The following is a 22,718-nucleotide window of genomic DNA, read 5'->3' on the forward strand; positions in this document are numbered from 1 at the left end:
GGAGCCGAGAGCCCAGGGCCCCACTCCTCAGTGCGCCCTCAGAGAACAGCGCCCAGTTACTCCCGTCTGCCTGACCTCCGGCCGCGCTCCGAGCTCACCGAGCCTGCGACCGGTTCAAGGTAACACGGAGCTGCGAGCTTACTGTCGGCTCTGTCTCTGTAGCCGGCTTTCCCGTTCCAATACCCGCAAGCTCTGCGACACTCAGACACCCCCGATCCTTCTGTGACCCTGCGGGACCTGAGGCCACGCTGACCCCGCGTGGGCTTCGCTCCGGTTTAGCCTCTGGAGCGATGTCCCTCCGCGGAACAGACTTTTAAAAGTCCTGATTTTGTGCGCGGTTGCTCCGCCGCTTGCCGGGAGCCGGCCCCTCCCCCCGGGGTCTATCTTCCCGTCGCTTTGGATTCACTTCTCCGCCGGTCCTACCTTTCAGAAAGTGGTTGTTTTTCTGTTTCCAGAATTGCTGTTCTTCTTCTCTTCGATCTGCCGATGGATTTTCAGGTGTTTGCAATCTTTAGATAAGCTATCTAGCTGATCTCCGGCTAGCTGAAGCAGTCTCAGCTTGCTACTTCTCCGCCATCTTGACTCCTCCCCTATGTCTTGTGTCTTTTTTATTTCCTCTGTTCCACCATTATTGCTTTCTTTTGTGTTACATGTTTTCTAGGATATGATCTTAATTCCCTACTTTCTTATACTCTATTTTTTAAAAGTTACTTTCTTAGTGGTTTCTTGGAGAATTGGTTTCTATCTTAGAAACAGTCTAGTTCATATTAACAGCAACTTAATGTCAGTAGCATAAAGTAACTTACTCTAGTATACCTCAGTTTACACCCCCCTCTTTTGCACTTCTGTTGTCATATAAATTATATCCTCATGTATTAAGTTCCTGATAACATTTTTTTTTAATTTTTGTTTTATGCATGTTTTAGATTAGAAAGGGGGGAAAGCTACCAAAAAAATATTTATGCCATCAGGTGTATTTACTTATACTTACCTTTCTAGTACTTTTTTTGTGTGTGGATTTGAGTTACTGTCTAGTGGACTTTTCAGTTCAGCCAGAAGAACTCCCTTTAGTATTTCCTGCTAGGTGTGTTAATAACCAATTCTTTCAGTTTTTACTTCACAGGTTGTTGATTTCCCTTTCATTCTTGAAGGATATTTTTTGCTGATTTTAGACTTCTCGGCTGACAGTGTTTTTCTTTCACATTTTAAATATATATCATCCTACACCCTCTGGCCTCCTTGGTTTCTGATGAGAAATCAACTGTTATCTTATCAAGAATCCCTTGTACATAATGGGCTATCTCTTGCTGCATTTAAAATCCTTTGACTTTCAACTGTTTGACTATGCTGTGTTCAGTGAGGTTTGACTGTGATGTATTCTGTCTCTCTGTCTACTTGTGATCTCTGCCTGTCAAATAAATACATAAAATCTTAAAAAAAAAATTTGTTTATTTATTTATTTGACAGAGATCATGAGTAGGCAAAGAAGCAGAGAGAGGAGGAAGCAGGCTCCCTGCTGAGCAGAAAACCCAGTGCGGTGCTCGATCCCAGGACCCTGGGATCATGACCTGTCCCAACCTGAGCTAAAGGCAGAGGCTTTAAACTACTGAGCCACCCGGGCACCCCATCTTGGGGACAATTTCTATTGACACCTTTTTTTCCCTATGTATGAACCAAACTTTCCTGTCTGTGTCATAATTTTTTGTTAAAAACCAGATATTTTATAATAATAATGTATTAATCCTAGAAATCTCTCCCCTGGATTTGTTTTTGTTGCTGCTGTTTGTTGTTGCTGCTATTTTTCCAGTGATTTTCCTGGACTAATACTTTAAAATCTCTGTTCTCTACTGTGTGTAGCCACTGAAGTCCCTACTCAAGTTAGCCTAATGGTCAGATGAGACTGGACAGATGTTTCCTTAATGAGACATGAGATGAGAAGTTAGGGCCTTTTCAGGTCTTTTGTCTGGAAACAGTGTTGTACAAGTATGTGGCCTTCCAGATCTCCAGGAATATGGCAGTGTTTCAAAGCCCTTTGAACATCTCATTCACACTTTTCCTTTTAAGATTTGTTCAACCTCTCATTAGCCCAAACTAATATCAAATAAACAATTGCTAGTGATTGTTTTTAACAAATGTACTAGCTTGATAAGGCTGTCCACACAGAACAAGCTCTCAGTCTTGCCAAATAAAGGTAAATACTAAGAACAGAGTTTGTCAGAAAGCAGCCAGACACATCAAATAGTGACAATGCTCTGGGGATGGGGCTTTGATGAGCTCCTAACCTGTTCTGCCAAACCATCCATTAGCTGCTAGGCTTTTCATTTTCACAGCTAATGTAGTTGCAGAGCTATTGGCTTTCAAGGCTACTTTGGAGCTAAGGAAAAGGTTATAGGAATAGGGCAAATTAAAATGCAGCAAAGTACTATTTTTACTGATATACAGCTCTCTTCTTGAAGAGATACTCCTCATATTCTTGAAAACCTTCTGGTAATTTCCAGAGTTCTGAAAAAAAAGTTTGATAGGTTTTTCTTTGCCAATGTTCTCATTACTTTTGTGAAGAAGATTTTTTGAAGTCCTTACTGTACCATTCCAGAAAAGATTCTCCCCTACTCTATTACATTAAAAGCCATTGGTCTGTCTTGATTTCTGAATGTTCTTTTACCTGTGCATGGTTTAGTAACATCATGCTTTGAATTACTTGGGAAATATTGGTTTACTGAGTTATGCAGATCTTCCCAATATTAACATGTTTCATTATATACTTTTTTTAAATCACACTTGTTAATATCACTGCTGATCTCATCAGAAAAGTTTTTAATATGTCAGGCTCACAGTGTGGAACACAGGTTTTCTAAAATTCCAATTTTCATTTAGAATAAGCTCAAATTTTATCATACCCACAAATACTATCAGTAATTTTCCTAAAAGTAACAGACTCACTTTGTTATTTTCAAGAAAATGTTGGGTAAATTGAAATACCCAAATCTGAATAACAGTAGTTTAGTGCCACTGCTGATTATCTGCACTTTCCACAGTGGGGTTTTGAGACTTCCAGGGTCCTTGCACCACACACTGAGAACTACTATGTGGAGGAATTGAATCTGGATTTCTAGATCTTGTCTTTAAATATCAAAGTGGCCGGCCCATGGTGAGAAATGAACTGCAGCTTTAAGACTTATGATAGAGACATGCTGATAACTGATTTTTTAAATGAATATAAGACAAGAGAGAAAACTCGCCTAAGTAAATCTGTAAAATAAGATACTGTGGATAATACTATGAAATTCTTCAAGTGTGAAATACAAAAAATAGTCAAGAATACATTTGGGAAAGTTCACTGAAAATACTGCTTATAGATCAAGATTCCAATCTTCCAGTACATAGACTAGACTATGGGTAATAAAGTAAATTTGAGGTTGTAACACAGTGATAAATATGGCTTCATAAATATTATTTCAAGCCTCACTAGAATGAGACAAGTTTAAAGAAACAAACGTAGGGGAGATTAAATAATTTCTGTTAAGAAGTGTGTACCCCATTAGCAATGTTTTTTGCTAAGCATGCGAAGCAACATTCATTTGGTAGATATAAACTGGTATTATCACTTTAGATTTTAAAAAAATGGTACTACTTGTGATGAGCACCTGGTGTTGTATGGAAATGTTGAATCACTACATTGTACAACTGAAACTAATATTATATACTGTATGTTAGCAAACTGGAATTTAAGTTAAAATTTTAAAAAATAATAATGAAATAGCTACCTACCAACATGGAGGATAAAAAGAAAACAAAAAACAGAATGAACAATTGAATATCTTTTTAAAGAGTATTAGAGTCTCTAATTCCCTCCTTGCCTCAGCTCAGTGAATGACTTCCATGCCTTTTCTCACCCCAGCAGAAGTCTGGGGTTTCATTCCCTGGGAAGGTTGCTGAACTGCAGAATGCCAGAGACAACCTAACCCAAATCTTTTTTTTTTTTTTTTTAAGATTTTATTTATTTATTTGATAGATCACAAGTAGGCAGAGAGGCAGTCAGAGAGAGAGAGGGAAGCAGGCTCCCCGCCGAGCAGAGAGCCCGATGTGGGACTCGATCCCAGGGCCTTGAGATCATTACCCGAGCCGAAGGCAGAGCCTTAACCCACTGAGCCACCCGGGGCCCCCAACCTAACCCAAATCTTAACCCTACCTCTAACCCTAACCCTTAGCCCCTAACCCCTAAACCTAACCCTGTGTGAATGTCTCTGAACTGCAAGATATCAGGCACATGCCCTAACTCTGGCTCTAATTCTAACCCAATTGGCTGGGGGGTGGCGAGGGAACATGGTGTGTGAGTGTGCACGCACATGCATGCAATGAAATATTACTCAGCATTAAAAATGAAATTGCCATTTGCAATGACATGGAGCTAAAGAGTATTACGGTAAGCAAATAAGTCAGTCAGAAAAAGACAAATACCATATGATTTCACTCGTATGTGGAATTTAAGAAACAAAGCAAAGGAGCAAAGTATGGGGAAAGGGAATGGAAAAGGCAAACCAAGAATCCACACTCTTAACTGCAGAGAACAAGCTGATGGTTGCCAAAGCGGAGGTAGGTGGGGGAATGGATGAAACAGGTTTGGGGGATTAAGGAGTATACTTCTCATGATGAACACTGGGTGATGTATGGAAGTGTTCAGTCACTATATTGTATGCCAAAAACTAATATTACATGGTTAACTCACTGGAATTTGAATAGAAACTTTAAAAAATTGACACTACCTAGTACACTTGAACATACATATTTATATATCCTTTGACTTTACAATTCTACTTCTGGCTACATAACTCCTGACAAACATCAGCACTTGTGCATCAGGTGACATACATGAGAATGCCATGTTTATCATGGCAAAAGAAAAATGGAAACAAGTGTCAATCAATAATAGAATGAAAAATATTTATGCTATAACCATACAATGGCATACTCTGTGTCAATGAAAATGAACTATACAGCTACATGCGTACTCATGGATGTGTCTCAAAAAATCTATTTTAAAAAACAAGTCACAGAAAGATACATACAGTATGGTTCCATTTACATAAAAATTAAAATAGGCATAAGCAAATATATTTTAACATTTTGCATAAATGATAAAACTGTACAGGAAAAAGAATAATTGTATGAAGAAGATAGTTTAACTTCTATGCAACTATCTGTAGTTGCCTTAAAACTGTTCGTATCTAGGGGCGCCTGGGTGGCTCAGTGGGTTAAAGCCTCTGCCTTCTCCTCAGGTCATGATCCCAGCATCCTGGGATCAAGCCCTGCATGGGGCTCTCTGCTAAGCAGGGAGCCTGCTTCCACCTCTCTCTCTATCTGCCTGCCTCTCTTCCTGCTTGTGATCTCTGCCTGTCAAATAAATAAATAAAATCTTAAAAAAATTTTTTTTAATATTCACATTTATGTGATGAAGAAGAGATAATAGTGGATCTTAGAAATATATAATAAAATTAATGAACTTTGTAAATGCAATTAACAAATCATTTAAAGCTAATTGTATACATTTAAAGTGTTTCTACTAACAGAGCTTTTCTTTTTATTAACAGGTTGTCTATTTATGGAAATGTTCTCTAAGTACTACCAATTATTAATAATTATATATACAAGAGTGTTTTACTTTATTTGTAATAGATTTTCCTAAAACTTCAAATGATTTGCTTACTTTCCTAGACTTTACTATTCCTTTTTTATTGCAGCCCTTTGGAGTAAATCAGCCTGGACCTTATATCATGTATACAACTGTAGATGCAAATGGATATCTGAAAAATGGTTCAGGTAAGACAAGATACAATACACAAAAACACCTTTAATCAGTATATTGGCAAGGTAAGCTGAATGACAAAAATCATCATCATGTTTCACATGCTTTATAAAATCACTTTTTCTATTATACTCCCTGCATATCAGTAGATTACAAAAAGGTCCTCATGACAAATATATTAACATTCCTTCCTCATATATCCTTATTGTGATAGAGTCAAATCATTATCCTTATTTTTCAGTTGAAGTTAACAGAGAGATTTGGAGAAATTACCAAGTTATCTTGTGCAAAGTATGAAGTGGTAAATTAGTTAACAAAGCTATTTTTAGAAGTAAAAATTAGGAATCCAGTCTACGACTTAGACTAATTTTAGCTTTTTCATATGTGGAATAGAAACTAGAATGTTACATAGAGGCTTTTTAATAAGTGACTATAAAGAGAAACTTCTAGTCATATACCTGAATAAATAATAAAGGGAAATGCAATCAAAACAAATAATAAGACTAAACAAAGGATATCTGCTTTTGACAGATAGCCAGCTGACTGAGATGAGGTCCAAATCACAGTAGATAGAACTGTTCTAATTTCAACTAAGTAAGAAAAGGAACCCTAACATATCAGTAGGCTTCTTTGAGATTCCTAGAGTCCTAATCATGAAGAAATATAAACAGAGTTACTGTTACTCCTCCACTTTTATGCACTAAGAAAACAAAAAAAAGAAAGAATTTATTATATGGCTGTTCTCATTTTATATAATGGCCTAACATAAATATACCAGAGTAAATTTCCTTTTTGTCTAACTGTACATATTTAAGACTCTCAATCATACTACTACTTCAGCACAGAAACACTCCATAAAACAAAAGCTGTTTAATTAAATTCAAGAAGAAATTGACAGGCACGACTAAAATCAAACACTTTAATATACCATTGTTAATCAAGGAAACTTAAATAAGGATAAGAGAATTTGAACAAGTTACTTATTTTTTTTCTTTTTTTACTTATGTATGTTTTAATTCAGGTACATATCAAACTACAAAAAAGTTTATGGGACTGGCTGTTTTTATCTTTTATCGGTTAATTTTTTTTTAAGATTTTATTTATTTATTTGACAGACAGAGATCACAACTAAGCAGAGAGGCTGGAAGAGGGCAGGGGAGCAGGCTCCCTGCTGAGCAGAGAGCCTGATGTGGGGCTCAATTCTAGGACCCTGGGATCATGACCTGAGCCGAAGGCCACTGAGCCACCCAGGCGCCCCTATTGGTTAATTATTTTTGAGTTTTGGCGGTAGATAATTTCACTGCCAAGTAAGGTGTTCCAGAACACAGGAAAAAAATATGAAGCTACTTATTTAACGAAATAAGCACAACTTTGGCAAGGCCAGCATACTGAAAACCAAAAATTCACTGGTCAATTATTAATGAAAAATGCTAACTAAAATACTAACAGTTTTAATTCATCTATTTTTTGAAAGAATTGCTTATTTAACATCATCAAGTAGGTAGTTAACCCCGAATGCACTAAATGGTTTAAAATGGGGAAAAACTGGGGCGCCTGGGTGGCTCAGTGGGTTAAGCCGCTGCCTTCGGCTCAGGTCATGATCTCAGGGTCCAGGGATCGAGTCCCGCGTCGGGCTCTCTGCTCAGCAGGGAGCCTGCTTCCCTTCCTCTCTCTCTCTGTCTGCCTCTCTGCCTACTTGTGATCTCTTTCTCTCTGTCGAATAAATAAATAAATAAATCTTTAAAATGGGGAAAAACTCTTCATTATCCTAATAGTAGATCAAAAAAAATTTAAAGACCCATCTTCCTCTTTTTTTTTTCATGCAATGATATATAAATTTTTCCATGTATGTTTATATAGGCAATTTATTTGGGGATCATTTTGTATATTGATACAGTAACTACTCTGGACATGCCACTGTTATTTTTCTTTTCTTCAATATAATATTATAATATAACAGTAAAATCTTTGCACATATATTTTTGTGCAATTAAATAAATAATTCTCACTCCGTAGAAAAAAAGCTAGAAGGATATTCATCAAATTGTTAACATTTATCTTGGGGATGCAAGATATTAAGAGATTCACTACCTACTAGATACATTAATTACTTACTACTTTTAATCCTTTTAAATATAATTTTTTAAAAAATAAATTTTACAACAAATAAAATTATTTTAAAATATTATTCTTAAGTTAGATGTGGAGAATGTTTTTTAACTCTGTGAATGTTGATTCATTCAAAAATATATATTTAATGAATCTCTACTACAAACAGGCACTGATACCTGGTAGAATATCTTACTATGTGCTAAAAAGTCATTCAGGAGGGCACCTGGGTGGCTCAGTTAGTTAAGCAACTGCCTTTGGCTCAGGTCATGATCCCAGAGTACTGGGATCGAGTCCCTCATCAGGCTCCCAGCTCCTTGGGGAATCTACTTCACCCTCTAACCTTTTCCTCTCTCATGCTCTCTCTCACTGTCTCTCTCTCAAATGAATAAATAAAATCTTTACAAAATAAATAAGTAAATAAAATAAAAACTTATTCATTAATATTCAGTACCCATTGCTGTTTTTAAGTGAATATACATTTCCTTAGCATGATTTCTTTTAGTCTATCCCAAAATAGTAATGGAACATTGGGTCTGTTCTTACTAAATTAAATATTTAAGAGTAATTAATTTTTTCCTTGAATTGGGGAAGGAATTTATGAGCATAAAAGAAAGAAGAAAATATCTACAGAAAAGATGAATGCAGTTGAATGCATAAATCAAATGAGTGCATAAACTTTCATGGCAAAAAATCATAAAACTAAAAGGCATTAGCAATCTTGGAAACTCTAAATGTCCAGTAGAGAAATAATTAATAAATTATGCCATTTTATAATAATAATTTCCAGCCTATGACATATTTTAAAATAATTTTTGATTCAACAAACAGATATTTATGATATAATATTTGGCAGGGAGGCACATCTACATGTATAATCCAAATTACATGTGTCTTTTTATAAGTGTGCCTATGTGTAGGAAAAATAGAAAAACAAAAATGACACACAAATGTTACCATGATTATCTCTTGGTTGTGGGATTTTCCTCTCTGTATTACTACACCGATCATATATTGCCTTTAAGAAATTAAGTAATAGGGGCACCTAGGTGGCTCAGTGGGTTAAGCCTCTGCCTTCAGCTCAGGTCATGATCTCAGGGTACTGGGTTCGAGCCCCACATCGGGCTCTCTGCTCAGCAGGGAGCCTGCCTCCTCTCTCTCTGTCTGCCTCTCTGCCTACTTGTGATCTCTCTCTGTGTGTCAAATAAATAAAATCTTTTAAAGAAAGAAATTAAGTAATAAATAATATTAAATATTTTAAATATTTCAAGCATGTGCTACATTTCATGCATAAATATATGTTCTAAATAGGGAAGTAGTGCTTAATTCAATTGATTCAGGAAGTACTCTTACGAAACCCCCCTCCAAATCTCAAAGGGTGAAAATTCATTGTTTAAATGCTAAGCATGTTGAAGTCTACAGAAATATTGCTTGTTTAAACTATACATACCTTCCAACCCACCTAGTCCCACTAGAGAACTTTCTGCTGTAGAAAGAGAATGACCACATATATGTACTTGAGAAGCTGCAACTCTGGTTTTCTTATAAAGTAACTAAGGTCAGTACTTATTAGTGGGATAAAACTAATTTGGTGTGGCTTATGACAAGGACTTTTTATTTAATAGAATGAAAGAGAACAATAGAAAATACCAGAGTATTTTCTCTGACCACATAGTAATGTTAAGTATTTATTGTCGGTGTAAAAAGTATGAAAGCCACAGCCAGAGACAATAATGTGCCTTAGTATTATTCAAAAAAAAAAAAAAAAAAAAAGACCTGCCTTAATCATACTTTTGCTTCCAGGGATCTTAGCATGGTTAATCAAATACTCTGTGATCTTTCTCCACTACCTAGCTCTGTCTGAATAGCCAAATCTTGTTAAAGAGTTACATTACAGAGTACTCATTAATTTTTTAAATAACAATAGCTTCTGTAAGAGATTACAAAAATTAAACTACATTTATCATGACAATTTTAAGAGCTAAACAACTCTGGTTTGGAATCTAGGATTTTGTTTACTGGTCTTGTAAATTAGCCAGAGATCTGCAATGCTCAAATTCCTTCAACAATATTTAATGAAAACTTAGTAGATTAGAGCATGGTAGCAAAATTGTATAAACTAATAAGTTGTTGGTCATTTGTGAATAATAGCATTATTAGACCTAAGAATTTTTTTTTTTTACTCCTTAAGTTACTTATTTAGTCCTGCTCTTTAAATCTAAAAGGAAATAACTTTCCCTTTAGTCCTCTGTGTTTACTATTTATTAACATGTCTGAGAAAAACATAATAACGCTTACCTTCTATGCACACTCATCATGTGCCTCAAATATAAGAGCAGTTAAAATGTATGTTATACTGACAACACAGCATCTCAGAGGGCAAAGAAGCATTTGTAATATCAAAATTCACATTGATGAATTCATAGTCACATTAGATTATTATTCATATTCACATTATGTTATTGATGAAGATGATTTATTATAACACATAAGCACATTGTCTTTCTATAATGTTAATTTATCACCCTTCAGATTTCTCCATTTGAACCAATAATTGTCACATCTTCCAATGTCAAAAACATTTTATCCTTCATGTTCATTCCTTACATATATATTTTCTGAAATTATCTTCAAAGTATAGTCATGTTCCATTTATCCACATGTAATTATCCATAAAAGAATATTTTTAATCCCAAATCACTTTATTTTAACCACTAATCACATTTTAAATTGTCAAACTCATAGCTCAGCCAAAAATTTTAGTTTAAGCAATACTTAACTAAACAGTTACATTTTGTGTCAAAAATCATAATTCATAACAGAAAATGGAAAGAGTTGTTATGGCTTCCTGGAAATTCACAACATTCTTCTCTGAAAGAATGAATTTTTGTAAGAAGAGTCATTCCCTTTCCTTAATCTCCCATTAACTAAAGATCTGATAGGAATAGCCAAGCTGACAGAGATAAGGAGGGGGACTTGGCTAGTGATGATGCTTTTCTTTCACCAGAATGAGAAAAAAGAAAGAGGTGTGGGAAGATATGGAATATCTATAAGCAATAACTGAAATACCCACTTGATATAATTATAAAAATTGAGTGACTGAATAATGAAATACATAGAGTCTGTGAAACTGTAAGAAAGTTTGCAAACTATTCAACTGTTCAGCTATTAGAAATCCCATCTTTGAAAATGCAGATGAGTCAAAGTCATACTCTAGAAGAAACAAAAAAAAAAAGAAAGAAAGAAAGAAACCCATAAATTGTAGTGTCAACAAAAACAAAAGTTTTGCCTCCTGAAATTCTGTCTACAGGCTGATTTCTAGTACAGTATTATAGTCAATACAGATCCTAATACCAAAGGAAAAACCACCTAACAGCTTTGGAAACAGAAAGTGGGAGAAAGAATATACTTTGTCTATTCTATGGTCTTTGCTAGCAGATGTTTTGCAATCCCACAGTTGTTATAAGTAATCCAACAAACTACGTCTACTGTGCACATAGATTTGGTACAAAAGAATTTGATTAAATTTTCATTCATTACTCAGTAATACCACTGATGTATTCCTTCTCACTGCTTTAGTCTTACTTAAAGACTTAACTATTTTCAATTTTCATGTTATCCTCCAGCCTCAGTTGTACACAATACAAACCATGGAAAGCTACTATGTGCTGCAATAAAGGTTGAAATTCACAAATATATCATGTATACAATGCTGTAATATAGGAAATAATACACGTTGAACTCGGGAATGAAATAAAGTTCTTGAGATGATTTTCTTACACGTGCTTAAATAAAACATTGCCAGTGCAACGAATTATTTACTGTAAGTTGAGTCTAAAATTGAAACAGAAAACTGCTTGAAAACACTAGATTCTGCTTCTTCTTAATTTTTCACCAGTCCTTACCTTAAACTCAGTATGAGTTAAAATCAACTAAGTAAATTTAAAGAAGAGATGAGCTGATTTAATTATAAATATAACAATTTACTCAAGTATTTCCTTCTTTAGGCTAGCTCTACCTGACACAAATTCTAAATTGTTATTCTCTCATGTGCTTTTTCTGTTACTAGTCTGGACTTTCCAGACCATGAATACAACAGGAGAATTAAAGGCCACAAAAAACAAATATATGATATAGACCAGTAATGAGCTTGTACCCACTCAACATAACACCTCATCGCTCCTCATACTACTCCCACAAAGACCTAAGTCACGGATCAATATTTTCTCATCTTTCCATAATCTCTGACATTGCTCATTCCAAATTTAGATAACACTTATCTGAACAGTTTGTTCTCAGTAACATCAGAGATTAGCTTCTATAGACTGTTGAAATCTCTTAGAAATCTTGTAGAAATTCATCTTTCTAAAGCACAAGTCTAGGGTACCTGGGTGGCTCAGTCATTAAGCATCTGCCTTCAGCTCAAATCATGATCCCAGCGTCCTGGGATCAAGCCTCACATTGGGCTCCCTGCTTGGCGGGAGGCCTGCTTCTCCCTCTCCCACCTCCCCTACTTGTGTTCCCACTCTCACTGTGTCTCTCTCTATCAAATAAATAAAATCTTTTAAAAAATAGTAATAGGGGCACCTTGGCAGCTCAGTGGGTTAAGCCTCTGCCTTCAGCTCAGGTCATGATCTCAGGGTCCTGGGATCGAGCCCCGCATTGGGCTCTCTGCTCAGCGGGGAGCCTGTTTCCCTCCCTCTCTCTGCCTGTCTCTCTACCTACTTGTGATCTCTGTCTGTCAAATAAATAAAGTCTTTTTTTAAAAAAAATAGTAATAAATAAATAAAGCGCAAGTCTTTTTATATCCCTAAATAACTTCCTACTGCCTGAATTGCTCATCCTGCTTTCTTTTGTAATTGAGTGACAGGAAAAGAGTCTGCTGTCCCAGTGATTCTAACACACTGCTTAATGTTTGCTCCTGAGGGACATCATCATTATTTTTTATGTCCTTAGAATTTGAGGATACTCCTAAGTAATAATATTAGCCAACAGTTATTAGTACTTACTCTGACCAGGCACAGTGCAGAGTATTGTACATGGATGGCCTCATTTATAACATTAGGTGTAAAATTTCCTGTCAGCTATATATATTTCATCAAGTTTTTGAAACTTAAATACATGAGAATTTAAAAAGCACTCTAGTATCATAATAGTACATATATTGATACATAAGGAAGAATAGAAAATTTCTCAATTAAAACAAGGAAAACTTATGACCCTGGCATTCTGCTCTTGCATTTCTTTCTTCCTTGATTTAATGAACATAGATTTCTATTTTCCTAGTACAGTCTGAAGAAGATAATAGATAAACCTTGAAACTGTTAGACTTTCTAACATTCTTCATTTAAGATCAAAGAAATTACATTTTCAACAATTAAGACTACATTTAAATTCAGACATTTTAATTAAAGAATTAAAATGATTAAATGAAAATGTATGAACAGATTATTTTATTAAATGTATCATTTTGACTATATTGCTCTTGGTATCCTTAAAGCTCGTCCATGTAAGCAGAAATACTTTTTAAAGTATTTCAGTAATACATAGTATGGCCAGTTTTACTGTAAAAAACAGAAATAACAGTTTAGTTATATTCAAAGTTTAGAAACAAAATACTCACTCATTGGCTGAACACTGAGAACCAAATAGTATGCCCTGCCAAATGTTTTCATGTGGTTATTGTTATTCTTTTATGTTAAAGTAGGCAATAGGAAGTACTTATTCTTTAATCAATAAATATTTTAGAATTTCTGTTAGTGGTATCTGAATAATTTAATAGATTAGATAGAATGGTTATTCATTATTAAAAGCTAAATTATCTTTTTCACCTAAGAAGATATCACTTACTACACTCAAGTACTTTATGGAAGGAGATATTAGTGGTCTGAAGGACTTCTTTGAATTGAAAACAGAAAGAAAACAATTCCATAACATTGGTAGACTTGGGCTTACTTCTCAGAGTCAATAACTAAATATTAAGAACAAAAAAGATACAGATTCAAACCTTGCAATGATTTTTTTTAATATGTCTGCTATTGCTTCACAAGCTAATTGATATTCCTTAATGTTCTTCTAGCACTAATTCTTCTCATGCTCTACCCTGTGAATGAGTAGTTATTTCAAAGGCTGCTATGCAGTTGTAACTATTAAATGAAATATAATAGAAAGCACTTAGATACAGGTATTGCCTCGGGCAGAAATCTTAAATCATGTGGCAGTGCTCAACAACAGAAACAAAAATAGTTCAAAATGGACTAAAACTTGGATAGATAATTCTCTAAAAATATATATATACCAGTAATTAATAATACATGGAAAGGGGGGCACCTGGCCTGCTCAGTCAGGCAGGAAGGGCATTGATGTAGTTGGGAGCTGAAAGAATGTGGAGGACTGTGGAAGGGACATAGCCGATTCAAAGAAGGGAAAGAAACAGATCCTCACACCAAGCACTCCAGGCATGGGGAACCCACATGAAGAATACTAATCCCCATAACATATGGCTTTGAAAACCAGGGGAGCATAATTTCATAAATTCTTGTAGTGAGCAGGGCTTAACATCTAGAAATTTAAAAATCAGCCCGTTCAGCTCTGGCAGAGCCAGAAGGGCAATGGGAAATTGAGTCTCCCTTGAAGAGAGAACACAAACAATCCAAGGAGATATAGCATAGAAGCAAGTTTGAAAAAATGCCAGAAGTATAAAGGAGGAAGATTTGTTTACTAATCTCAGAGCTTGAGCTAGAGGGGCAGGTCATGATCTCAGGATCATGGGATCAAGCCCCACGTGGGGCTCTGTGCTCAGAACAAAGTTAGCTTGATATACTTCCCCTCTGCCCCCCCACCCGGCCCATGGATACACTCACTCTCTGTCTCTCTGTCTCTCTCTCTCTCAAATAAATAAACAAATCTTAAGGTGACCCCTACCTCTGGGAGGAAAGATACCACACATACCATTCCAACTGCAGCCCAAGCAGTGGCTGGAGCAGACAGGCTTTGACTACAGGCCCTGCCTACCACCCAAAGCTTCTCAGAGTACAACACATGGAAAGTTCTGGGCAGTTTTCTGCTACTGAATCTCTGGCAAACACCTGCTGTGACTCAACTCAAGCCCAAGGAAACCCCAAACTGACCCACTAAAAACACAGGGATCAAAACCTGTTCAGGGGCAAAAACAAACAAACACTAAAGACGACTGGACTGAAAGCAAATGTATCTCAGCTACAACAGTAGGGGGTACACAACACACACAGTAGTACACACCTCTGAAGTGCCAGGTTCTGGTGAACAAGGGACATTGCAATGCAGGGCATTACAGGATTTCTTCTACATAAGGCCACTGCTTTCAAGAGCAGGAGATGTAGCTGACTTTGCTAACACATAAACACAGAGAATTGAACCAAATAAGGAGACATAAAAATATATCCCAGATGAAAAAACAGGACAAAAATCATAGCAAGAGACCTGAACAAAATGGAGGTAAGTTATATGCCTGATAGATAATTTAAAGTAATGTCTTAAAGATAACTCTCTGAACTTGAGAAAAGAGTGGAGGGCCTCAGTGAGACCCTTAACAGAGAGATTTTTTTTAAAAAATGAAAAAGAACCAATCAAAGATGAAGAACTCAAGAACTGAAATGAACAATACACTACACGGAATAAAAGAGAAGAATGGATCAGTGATCTAGAGGACAGAGTAGTGGAAAGCAAGCAAGCTGAACAGGAGAGAGAAAAAATAATAATAAATTAAAATAGACTTAGGGAACTCCGAGACATCACAGAGTAATAACATTCACAAAAGGAGAAGAGAAAGGAAAGGGGACAGAAAATGTATTTGAAGAAATAATAGCTGAAAACTTCCTGAATCTGGGGAAAGAAGCAAATGCATATCCATAAGACAGAGTGCCCCCAACAAAATCAACCCAAGAACATCCCCACTAAGACATACAGTAGTTAAAATGGTAAAGAGTGGCTAAAAAGAGAGAATTTTAAAAGCACAAAGGGGAAAGAAAACAGTTACAAGGCAAACCACATAAGTCTATCAGCTGATTTTACAACAGAAATTTTGCAGGGCAAAGGGAGTAGCATGATATATTAAAAGTGCTGAGAGAAAAATCCAGCAAGGGATTTCCAGACAAACAAAAGTTAAAGGAATTTTAACAACTAAACCAGCTCTACAAAAAAATGTTAAAGGGTACTCTTTAAGTGGGAAGGAAAGTAGGAGTAAGAAAAGTAAAGGAAGCACAAAAGCAGTAAAATCAACTATATAAAAATCAGCCAAAGATTTTACAGAATAAAAAAATCTAGAGTATGCCACCATATACCTAAAACTTAGGGGGAGAGGAGTAGAAAATGGATTCGAATGTAAGTGACCACTAACTTAATATAGTATGATACATACGAAAGGTGTTATAGACAAACCTAATGGTAACCACAAATCAAAACCAGGGATATGCAAAAAAAATACAGAGAAAGGAATCCAAGTATATCACTAAAGAAAACCAACAAACCATGAGAGAAGAGGGCAAGAGAAAAAAAGAACACAGAAGAACTGCAAGAACAACCATTAAACAGATAACAAAATAGCAATAAGTACGTACTTATCAATAATTGGTTTAATGTAAATGGACTAAACGCTCCAAAAGACATAGGGTGACAGAGAGTATAAAAAAGCAAGACCCAAAAAAAAAAAAAGGCAAGACCCATCTATGTACTGCCTACAAGATACTTAATACAGACCTAAAGACATGTGAAGATTGAAAGTGAAGGGATGGAAGAGCATTTATCATGCAAATGAAAGTGAAAATAAAGCCAGGGCAGCAATACTTAGACAAAGCAGATTCAAAAAGATTGAAGTCATACCATACATCTTTTCTAACCACAGCACTATGAAACTGGAAATTGACCACAAGAAAAAAATCTAAAAGAACACAAATGCATGGAGGTTAAATAACATGCTAATAAACAATGAATGGGTCAACCAAGAAATAAAAGAGGAAATCAAAAATACATGGAGAGAAATGAAATTAAAACACAGTAGTCCAATCTTTGGATGCAGCGAAAGCTCTTCTAAGAGGGAAGTTTATAGCAATACAGACCTACCTCTAGAAACAAGAAAAATCTTAAATAAACAACCCAACATTAACATAGGAGCTAGAAAAAAAAGATAAAACCCAAAATTAGTAGAAGGAAAGAAATAATAAATATTAGAGCAGAATAAGAATAAGCAAAATAAAAACTAAAAATAAAATAGAATATCAATGAAAACCAGGAACTGGTACTTCAAAAAGATCAACAAAATGATAAGCATTTAGCCATAATCATCAAAAATATAGAAGAGGGGGGACTCAAATAAAATCAGAAATTTAAAATTAGAAATAACAACAAATACCACAGAAATACAAAGGATTATAATAGAATATTATGAAAAGTTATGTAACAAACTGGACAACCTAGAAGAAATAGATAAATTCCTAGAAACCTATAACCTCCCAAATCTGAAAAAGGAAGATACAGAAAATTTGAACAGACCGATTACCAGCAATGAAATTGAATCAGTATTCAAAACTCCCAACAAACAGAAGTCCATGAACAGAAGCTTCACAGGTAAATTATACCAAACATTTAAAGAAGAGTTAATCCTTGTTCTCAATCTATTCCCAAAAAAGAAGGGGTAGGGAAGCTTCCAAAATCATTCTCTGAGGACAGGATTACTCTGACACCAAAACCAGATAAAGGCACTACAAAAAAAAAGATCTACAGTCCAATATCTTTAATGAACATAGATGCAAAAATCCTCAACAAAAGGAGTGCCTCAGTGGTTCAGTCAGTTAAGCATCTGCCTTTGACTCAAGTCATGATCCAGGGCTCCTTTGATCAAGCCCCACATTAGGCTCCCTATTCCATGGGAGGCCTGCTTTTCTCTCTCTCTCTCTCTCTCTCTGTCAAATAAATAAATTTTTTACTAAATTTTAAATCCTCCACAAAATATTAGTGAACTGAATCTAACAAGACATTAAAAAATCATAAACCACAATGAAGTGGGATCTATTCCTGTGGTCCAAGGATGGTTTAATATTCAAACTCAATCAGTGTGACCTGTCACATCATCAAGAAAAAGAATAAAAACCATGTGATCATTTCAGTAGATACAGAAAAAGGATTTGACAAAGTACAACATCCATTCATGATAAAGGCCCTCAACAAAGTGTAGGGTTAGAGGGAATATACCTCAACATAATAAAGGCCATATATGAACACCCTACAATAAACATCATACTCAGTGGGGGAAAAACAGAACATTTTCCCCTAAGATTAGGAACAAGAAAAGGATGTGCACTCTCCCCACTTTTATTCAACATAGTACTGGAAATTCTAGGCACACCAATAAGATAAGAAAAAGAAAAGCCATCCAAATTAGTAAGGAAGAAGTGAAATTTTCACTATTTGCAGATGACTTGATACTATATATAGAAAACCCTCAAGACTCCACCAAAAAACTACTAAAGTTGATAAATCAATTCACTAAGGTCACACAGTGCAGAATCAGTGTACAGAAATCTGTTGCATTTCCATTCACTAATGATGAAGTCAAAGAGAAATTAAGAATACAACCCCGTTGGGGTGCCTGGGTGGCCTGGTGGGTTGAGTCCCTGCCTTCGGTTCAGGTCGTGATCCCAAGGTCCTGGGATCGAGCCCTGCATTGGGCTCTCTGCTCAGTAGGGAGCCTGCTTCCCCCTCTCTCTTTGCCTGCCTCTCTGCCTACTTGTGATCTCTCTCTCTGTCAAACAAATGAATAAAATCTTGAAAAAAATATAATTCCATTTATAATTTCACCAAAAATAATAAAATTGCTAGGAATAAACTTAAGGAGATAAAAGACCTGTACTCTGGAAACTATAAAACACTAGTGAAAGAAATTGGATATGACACAAACAAGTGGAAAGATAATCCATGCTCATGGATTGGAAGAACTAATATTGTTAAAATGTCCATACTATCCAATGCATTCCACAGATGTAATGCAACCCCTATCAAAATACCAACAGCATTTTTCACAGAACTACAACAAAGAATCCTAAAATTTGGAATCACAAAAGACCCCAAATAGCCAAAGCAATCTTCAAAAAGAAGAATAAAATTGGAGGTATCATAATTCCAGATTTCAAGATACACTACTTACTACAAACCTGTAGTGTTCTAAATAGTATGGTACTAGCACAAAAATAGACATATAAGCCAATGAAAGAAAATACAGAGCCCAGAAATAAACTCACAATTATATGGTCAATTAATCTTCTACAAAGGCGGCAAGAATATGTAATGGGGAAGACAGTCTCTTCAACAAATGCTGTTGAGAAAACTGGACAGCAACATGCAAAAGAATGAAACTGGACCACTTACTTTCACTGTAAACAAAAATAAACTCAAATTGGATTAAGGACCTAAATTTGAGGCCTAAAACCAAAAAAATCCTAGAAGAGAGCATAGGCAGTAATTTCTGATGTTGGCCATAGCAACATTTTTCTTGAGATGTCTCTTGAGGCAAGGAAAACAAAAACAAAAATAAACTATTGGGACTCTGTCAAAATAAAAACTGGACAGCAAAGGAAACAGTCTTCTGTGATGTGCATTTTACCACAAATAAAAATAAACATTAAAAGCCCTAAGAAAATATTTGAGGATCTTTCTGAGAAAACTCTGTTGTCACATTTAAAAATGTAATTGTTTAACACATAAATCATTAGCCTTTTCATTCCCAGTAAAATGTTATCATGACTTTTGACAGCTAAAGCCTGTCAAGTGCACCTATACCAACCCTACCAAAGATTCACCCATACCAACCAGCTGCCATCACAAAAATTTCACAACTACTAATTTATGGTCTCGCGGACTGAAAGTCTGGCAGCCATTAGTTCCCTTAGCCATTCCAGCAGGCACTTTAAAACTATGTTACTTTACAAATTCAGTCTTTTCTAAGGTATATATCATCATCTTTGTCCCCCCAAACCACTACAACTAAGAGTCAACAAATTCAATAATATAGCAAATTGTACTTTGATAGCTTCTAGTTTGTTCACATCTGTTTATACTTCTATTACAGCTTTTTTATTTCTTTACTTTTTTGACTGTTCTTAAAGGAGGTATGCACGCACTCATTGCTTATGCCAAGTAGTGTAAAAGTACAGTAAAGTTTAATGATAACTGACAGGGAGAGAAACAACAGAATGCCTGGCCCCTGGTCCTCTCACTGTCTTGCAGTAAGACAAACCTGAATCAACTGTAATGGGATGCACCATGGAGAATGCTCCAAGAGAAGATAAAATATCCAAGAAATGTATTTTATACAAATGTTAGAAGAAAATGAGTAATGTCTAGATGAAAAGAGAATTTCCTGGTTAAGGATAATGACCTTGTTTGAAAGGAAGAGCTAAGAGCTGGAGCTGGAACTAATCTTCAATTATTAGCTTGTCCTTTTATTTATCAAACTCAGACCTGCTGAGCCAGCTCCTTGCAGTCAAAAGTCAAAAGGTAGGAGAAAATGAACCCAGGACCATCCAGATTTGCCTCTCCTCTATCTTCCCCTTAAATTATAAGCTCTTCAATTTTCAAATCTTTTCCTGATTCATCTTTCTGTTTGCAGTGCCAAAAGTGTCTGGCAAATAACATTATTATTTAGATAAGCAGATAGAAAGAGGGAATCCTAACTAAATATTCATGAGTTTTATAATATTTGTGAATTTTATAGACTACGTCAGAATTTCTCAAATTACCACTATTAACACTGTGGGCCACATAATTTTTTGTTGTGAGTGTTGTTCTGTTTATTATAGGATGCTTAGCAGCCTCTCTGGCCTCTGTCCATTAAGTGCCACTATCACCCTCCAATCATAACAATCAAAAATGTCTCCAAAGAACAACAAAGTAAGAAGAATAACACTTTTCAATTTAAAGCTGTATTATAAAGTTATACTATACCATAAAAACCAATATTATAAAGCTATAATATACCATAATGTAATACATATATTATATATATAATATACCATAAAACCTATATTATGAAGTTATGATATACCATAAAGATGTAGTATATTATAGTATAATATACCATAAAAAAACATAAAACTAGAAGGAAACAGGAAGAAAGCTTTGTCATGGGTCTTGGAAATGATTTTTTGAGTATGACACTTAAAGTACAAGCAACAAGATTAAAATTAAACAAAATAAAAGTAGGACTGCATCAAACTAAAAAGCTTCTGCACATCAAAAGAAGTGATCAACAAAATGAAAAGAATGGGAATGGGAAAAAAATATTTGCAAGCCATGTATCTGTTAAGATATCAGAATGGGAAAAAAATAATTGCAAACCATTTATCTGCTAAGGGGTTATTATCCAAATTATAAAAAGAATTCATACAACTCAATAACAAAATAACAAGTAGCCCAATTTAAATATGGACAATGAACCTGAACAGACATTTTTCAAAAAAAACTATACTAATGGCCAACAGGTACATGACTAATCACCAGGAAATGCAAATCAAAACCACAGTGAGCTATCACCTCATGCCTGTTAAAATGGCCATCATCAAAATGATAAGAGATAACAAATGTTGGTAAGGGACACCTTTTGCTTTGTTGGTAGCACTGTAAATTGGTATAACCACTATGAAAAACAGTGTAGAGCCTCCTCGAAAAAATTAAAAGTAGAACTACTATATGATCCAGCAGTTCCACTTCTGGAAATGCCTGAAGGAAATTAAAACACTATGTCAAAGAGATATTTGCTCCCTATGTTTATAGCAGCATTATTTACAGTAGCCAAGACGTGGGAACAACCTAAGTGTCCATCAACAGGTAATGGATAAAGAAGTTGTGGTATGTGTGTATATATACATACATACACACACTCACACATAATTAAATATTATTCAGCCATAAAAAAGAAGGAAATACATCATTTGTGACAACACAGATGGACCTTGATGGCGTTATGCTAAGTGAAGTAAGTCAGACAGAAAGACAAACAACAACAAAAAATAAAACCTCCTGGGAAAAGAGGTTAGATTTATAGTTACCAGGCTTGGGGGAGGGAGAAGTGAAGGAATGTGGTCAAAATGTGTACAAACTTCCTGTCATAATTAAGTGCTAGGGATGTAATTTACAACATGATGACTATAACACTGCTGTAGGGTATATTTGAAAGTTGTTAAGAGATTAGATCCTAAGAGTTCACATCACAACAAAAACCTTTTTCTTATCTTTTTCTTTTTGTGTCTATTTGAGATGATAGATGTTAACTGAACTTACTGTGGTAATCATTTCACAATTTATGTAAGTCAGATTATTATGCTATATACCTTATACGTATCCTGTATCAATTATATCTTAATAAAACTGAGGGAATGGGAGGAAATGTCTCCAGACATGATCTCTCTACCTAGTGCCCAGCGTTTTTAGTTATATTTAGCAGGAAGAATTGGGAAGTATAGAGCTACTGTAGTATCTTCCCAGAAGGGAAAGATCAGCCTGAGTGATTTTGATCCAGAAGGAATGGGAGAAATTTACTGGCCTGTAAGTTTTGCACTTGTAAGTTTGACTGTACCAGTTCCTGTTGCCACCATTGAGGTTTAGTTTCTCAATTAAGGAATGGCATGAGAGATACAGGAGGTGGGATCAGGGTAGGGGATGTACAATAGCCTCAAACTTGTATGTCTTAATCTTACTTTGATAACACAACAGACTTGTTTTCTACAGTATCTTTCACTTTTTAAGCTTCTGGAATAAAAGTAAATACAGTCATCTG

At 35.4% G+C, this 22,718-nt stretch overlaps 1 protein-coding gene across 1 annotated transcript in view; it reads left to right on the top strand.

Annotated features, from left to right (window-relative positions):
- The window catches only part of ITFG1 (integrin alpha FG-GAP repeat containing 1), a 324,431-nt gene that overhangs the window by 266,499 nt on the left and 35,214 nt on the right, over nt 1-22,718 (top strand). The window contains exon 14 of the mRNA XM_059152027.1: nt 5,739-5,817. Coding sequence (XP_059008010.1) covers nt 5,739-5,817 — 79 coding nt within the window. The remainder of the gene's footprint in view (nt 1-5,738; nt 5,818-22,718) is intronic.

The sequence above is a fragment of the Mustela lutreola genome, chromosome 16 (genome assembly GCF_030435805.1).
Source record: "Mustela lutreola isolate mMusLut2 chromosome 16, mMusLut2.pri, whole genome shotgun sequence".
NCBI classification, from domain to species: domain Eukaryota; kingdom Metazoa; phylum Chordata; class Mammalia; order Carnivora; family Mustelidae; genus Mustela; species Mustela lutreola.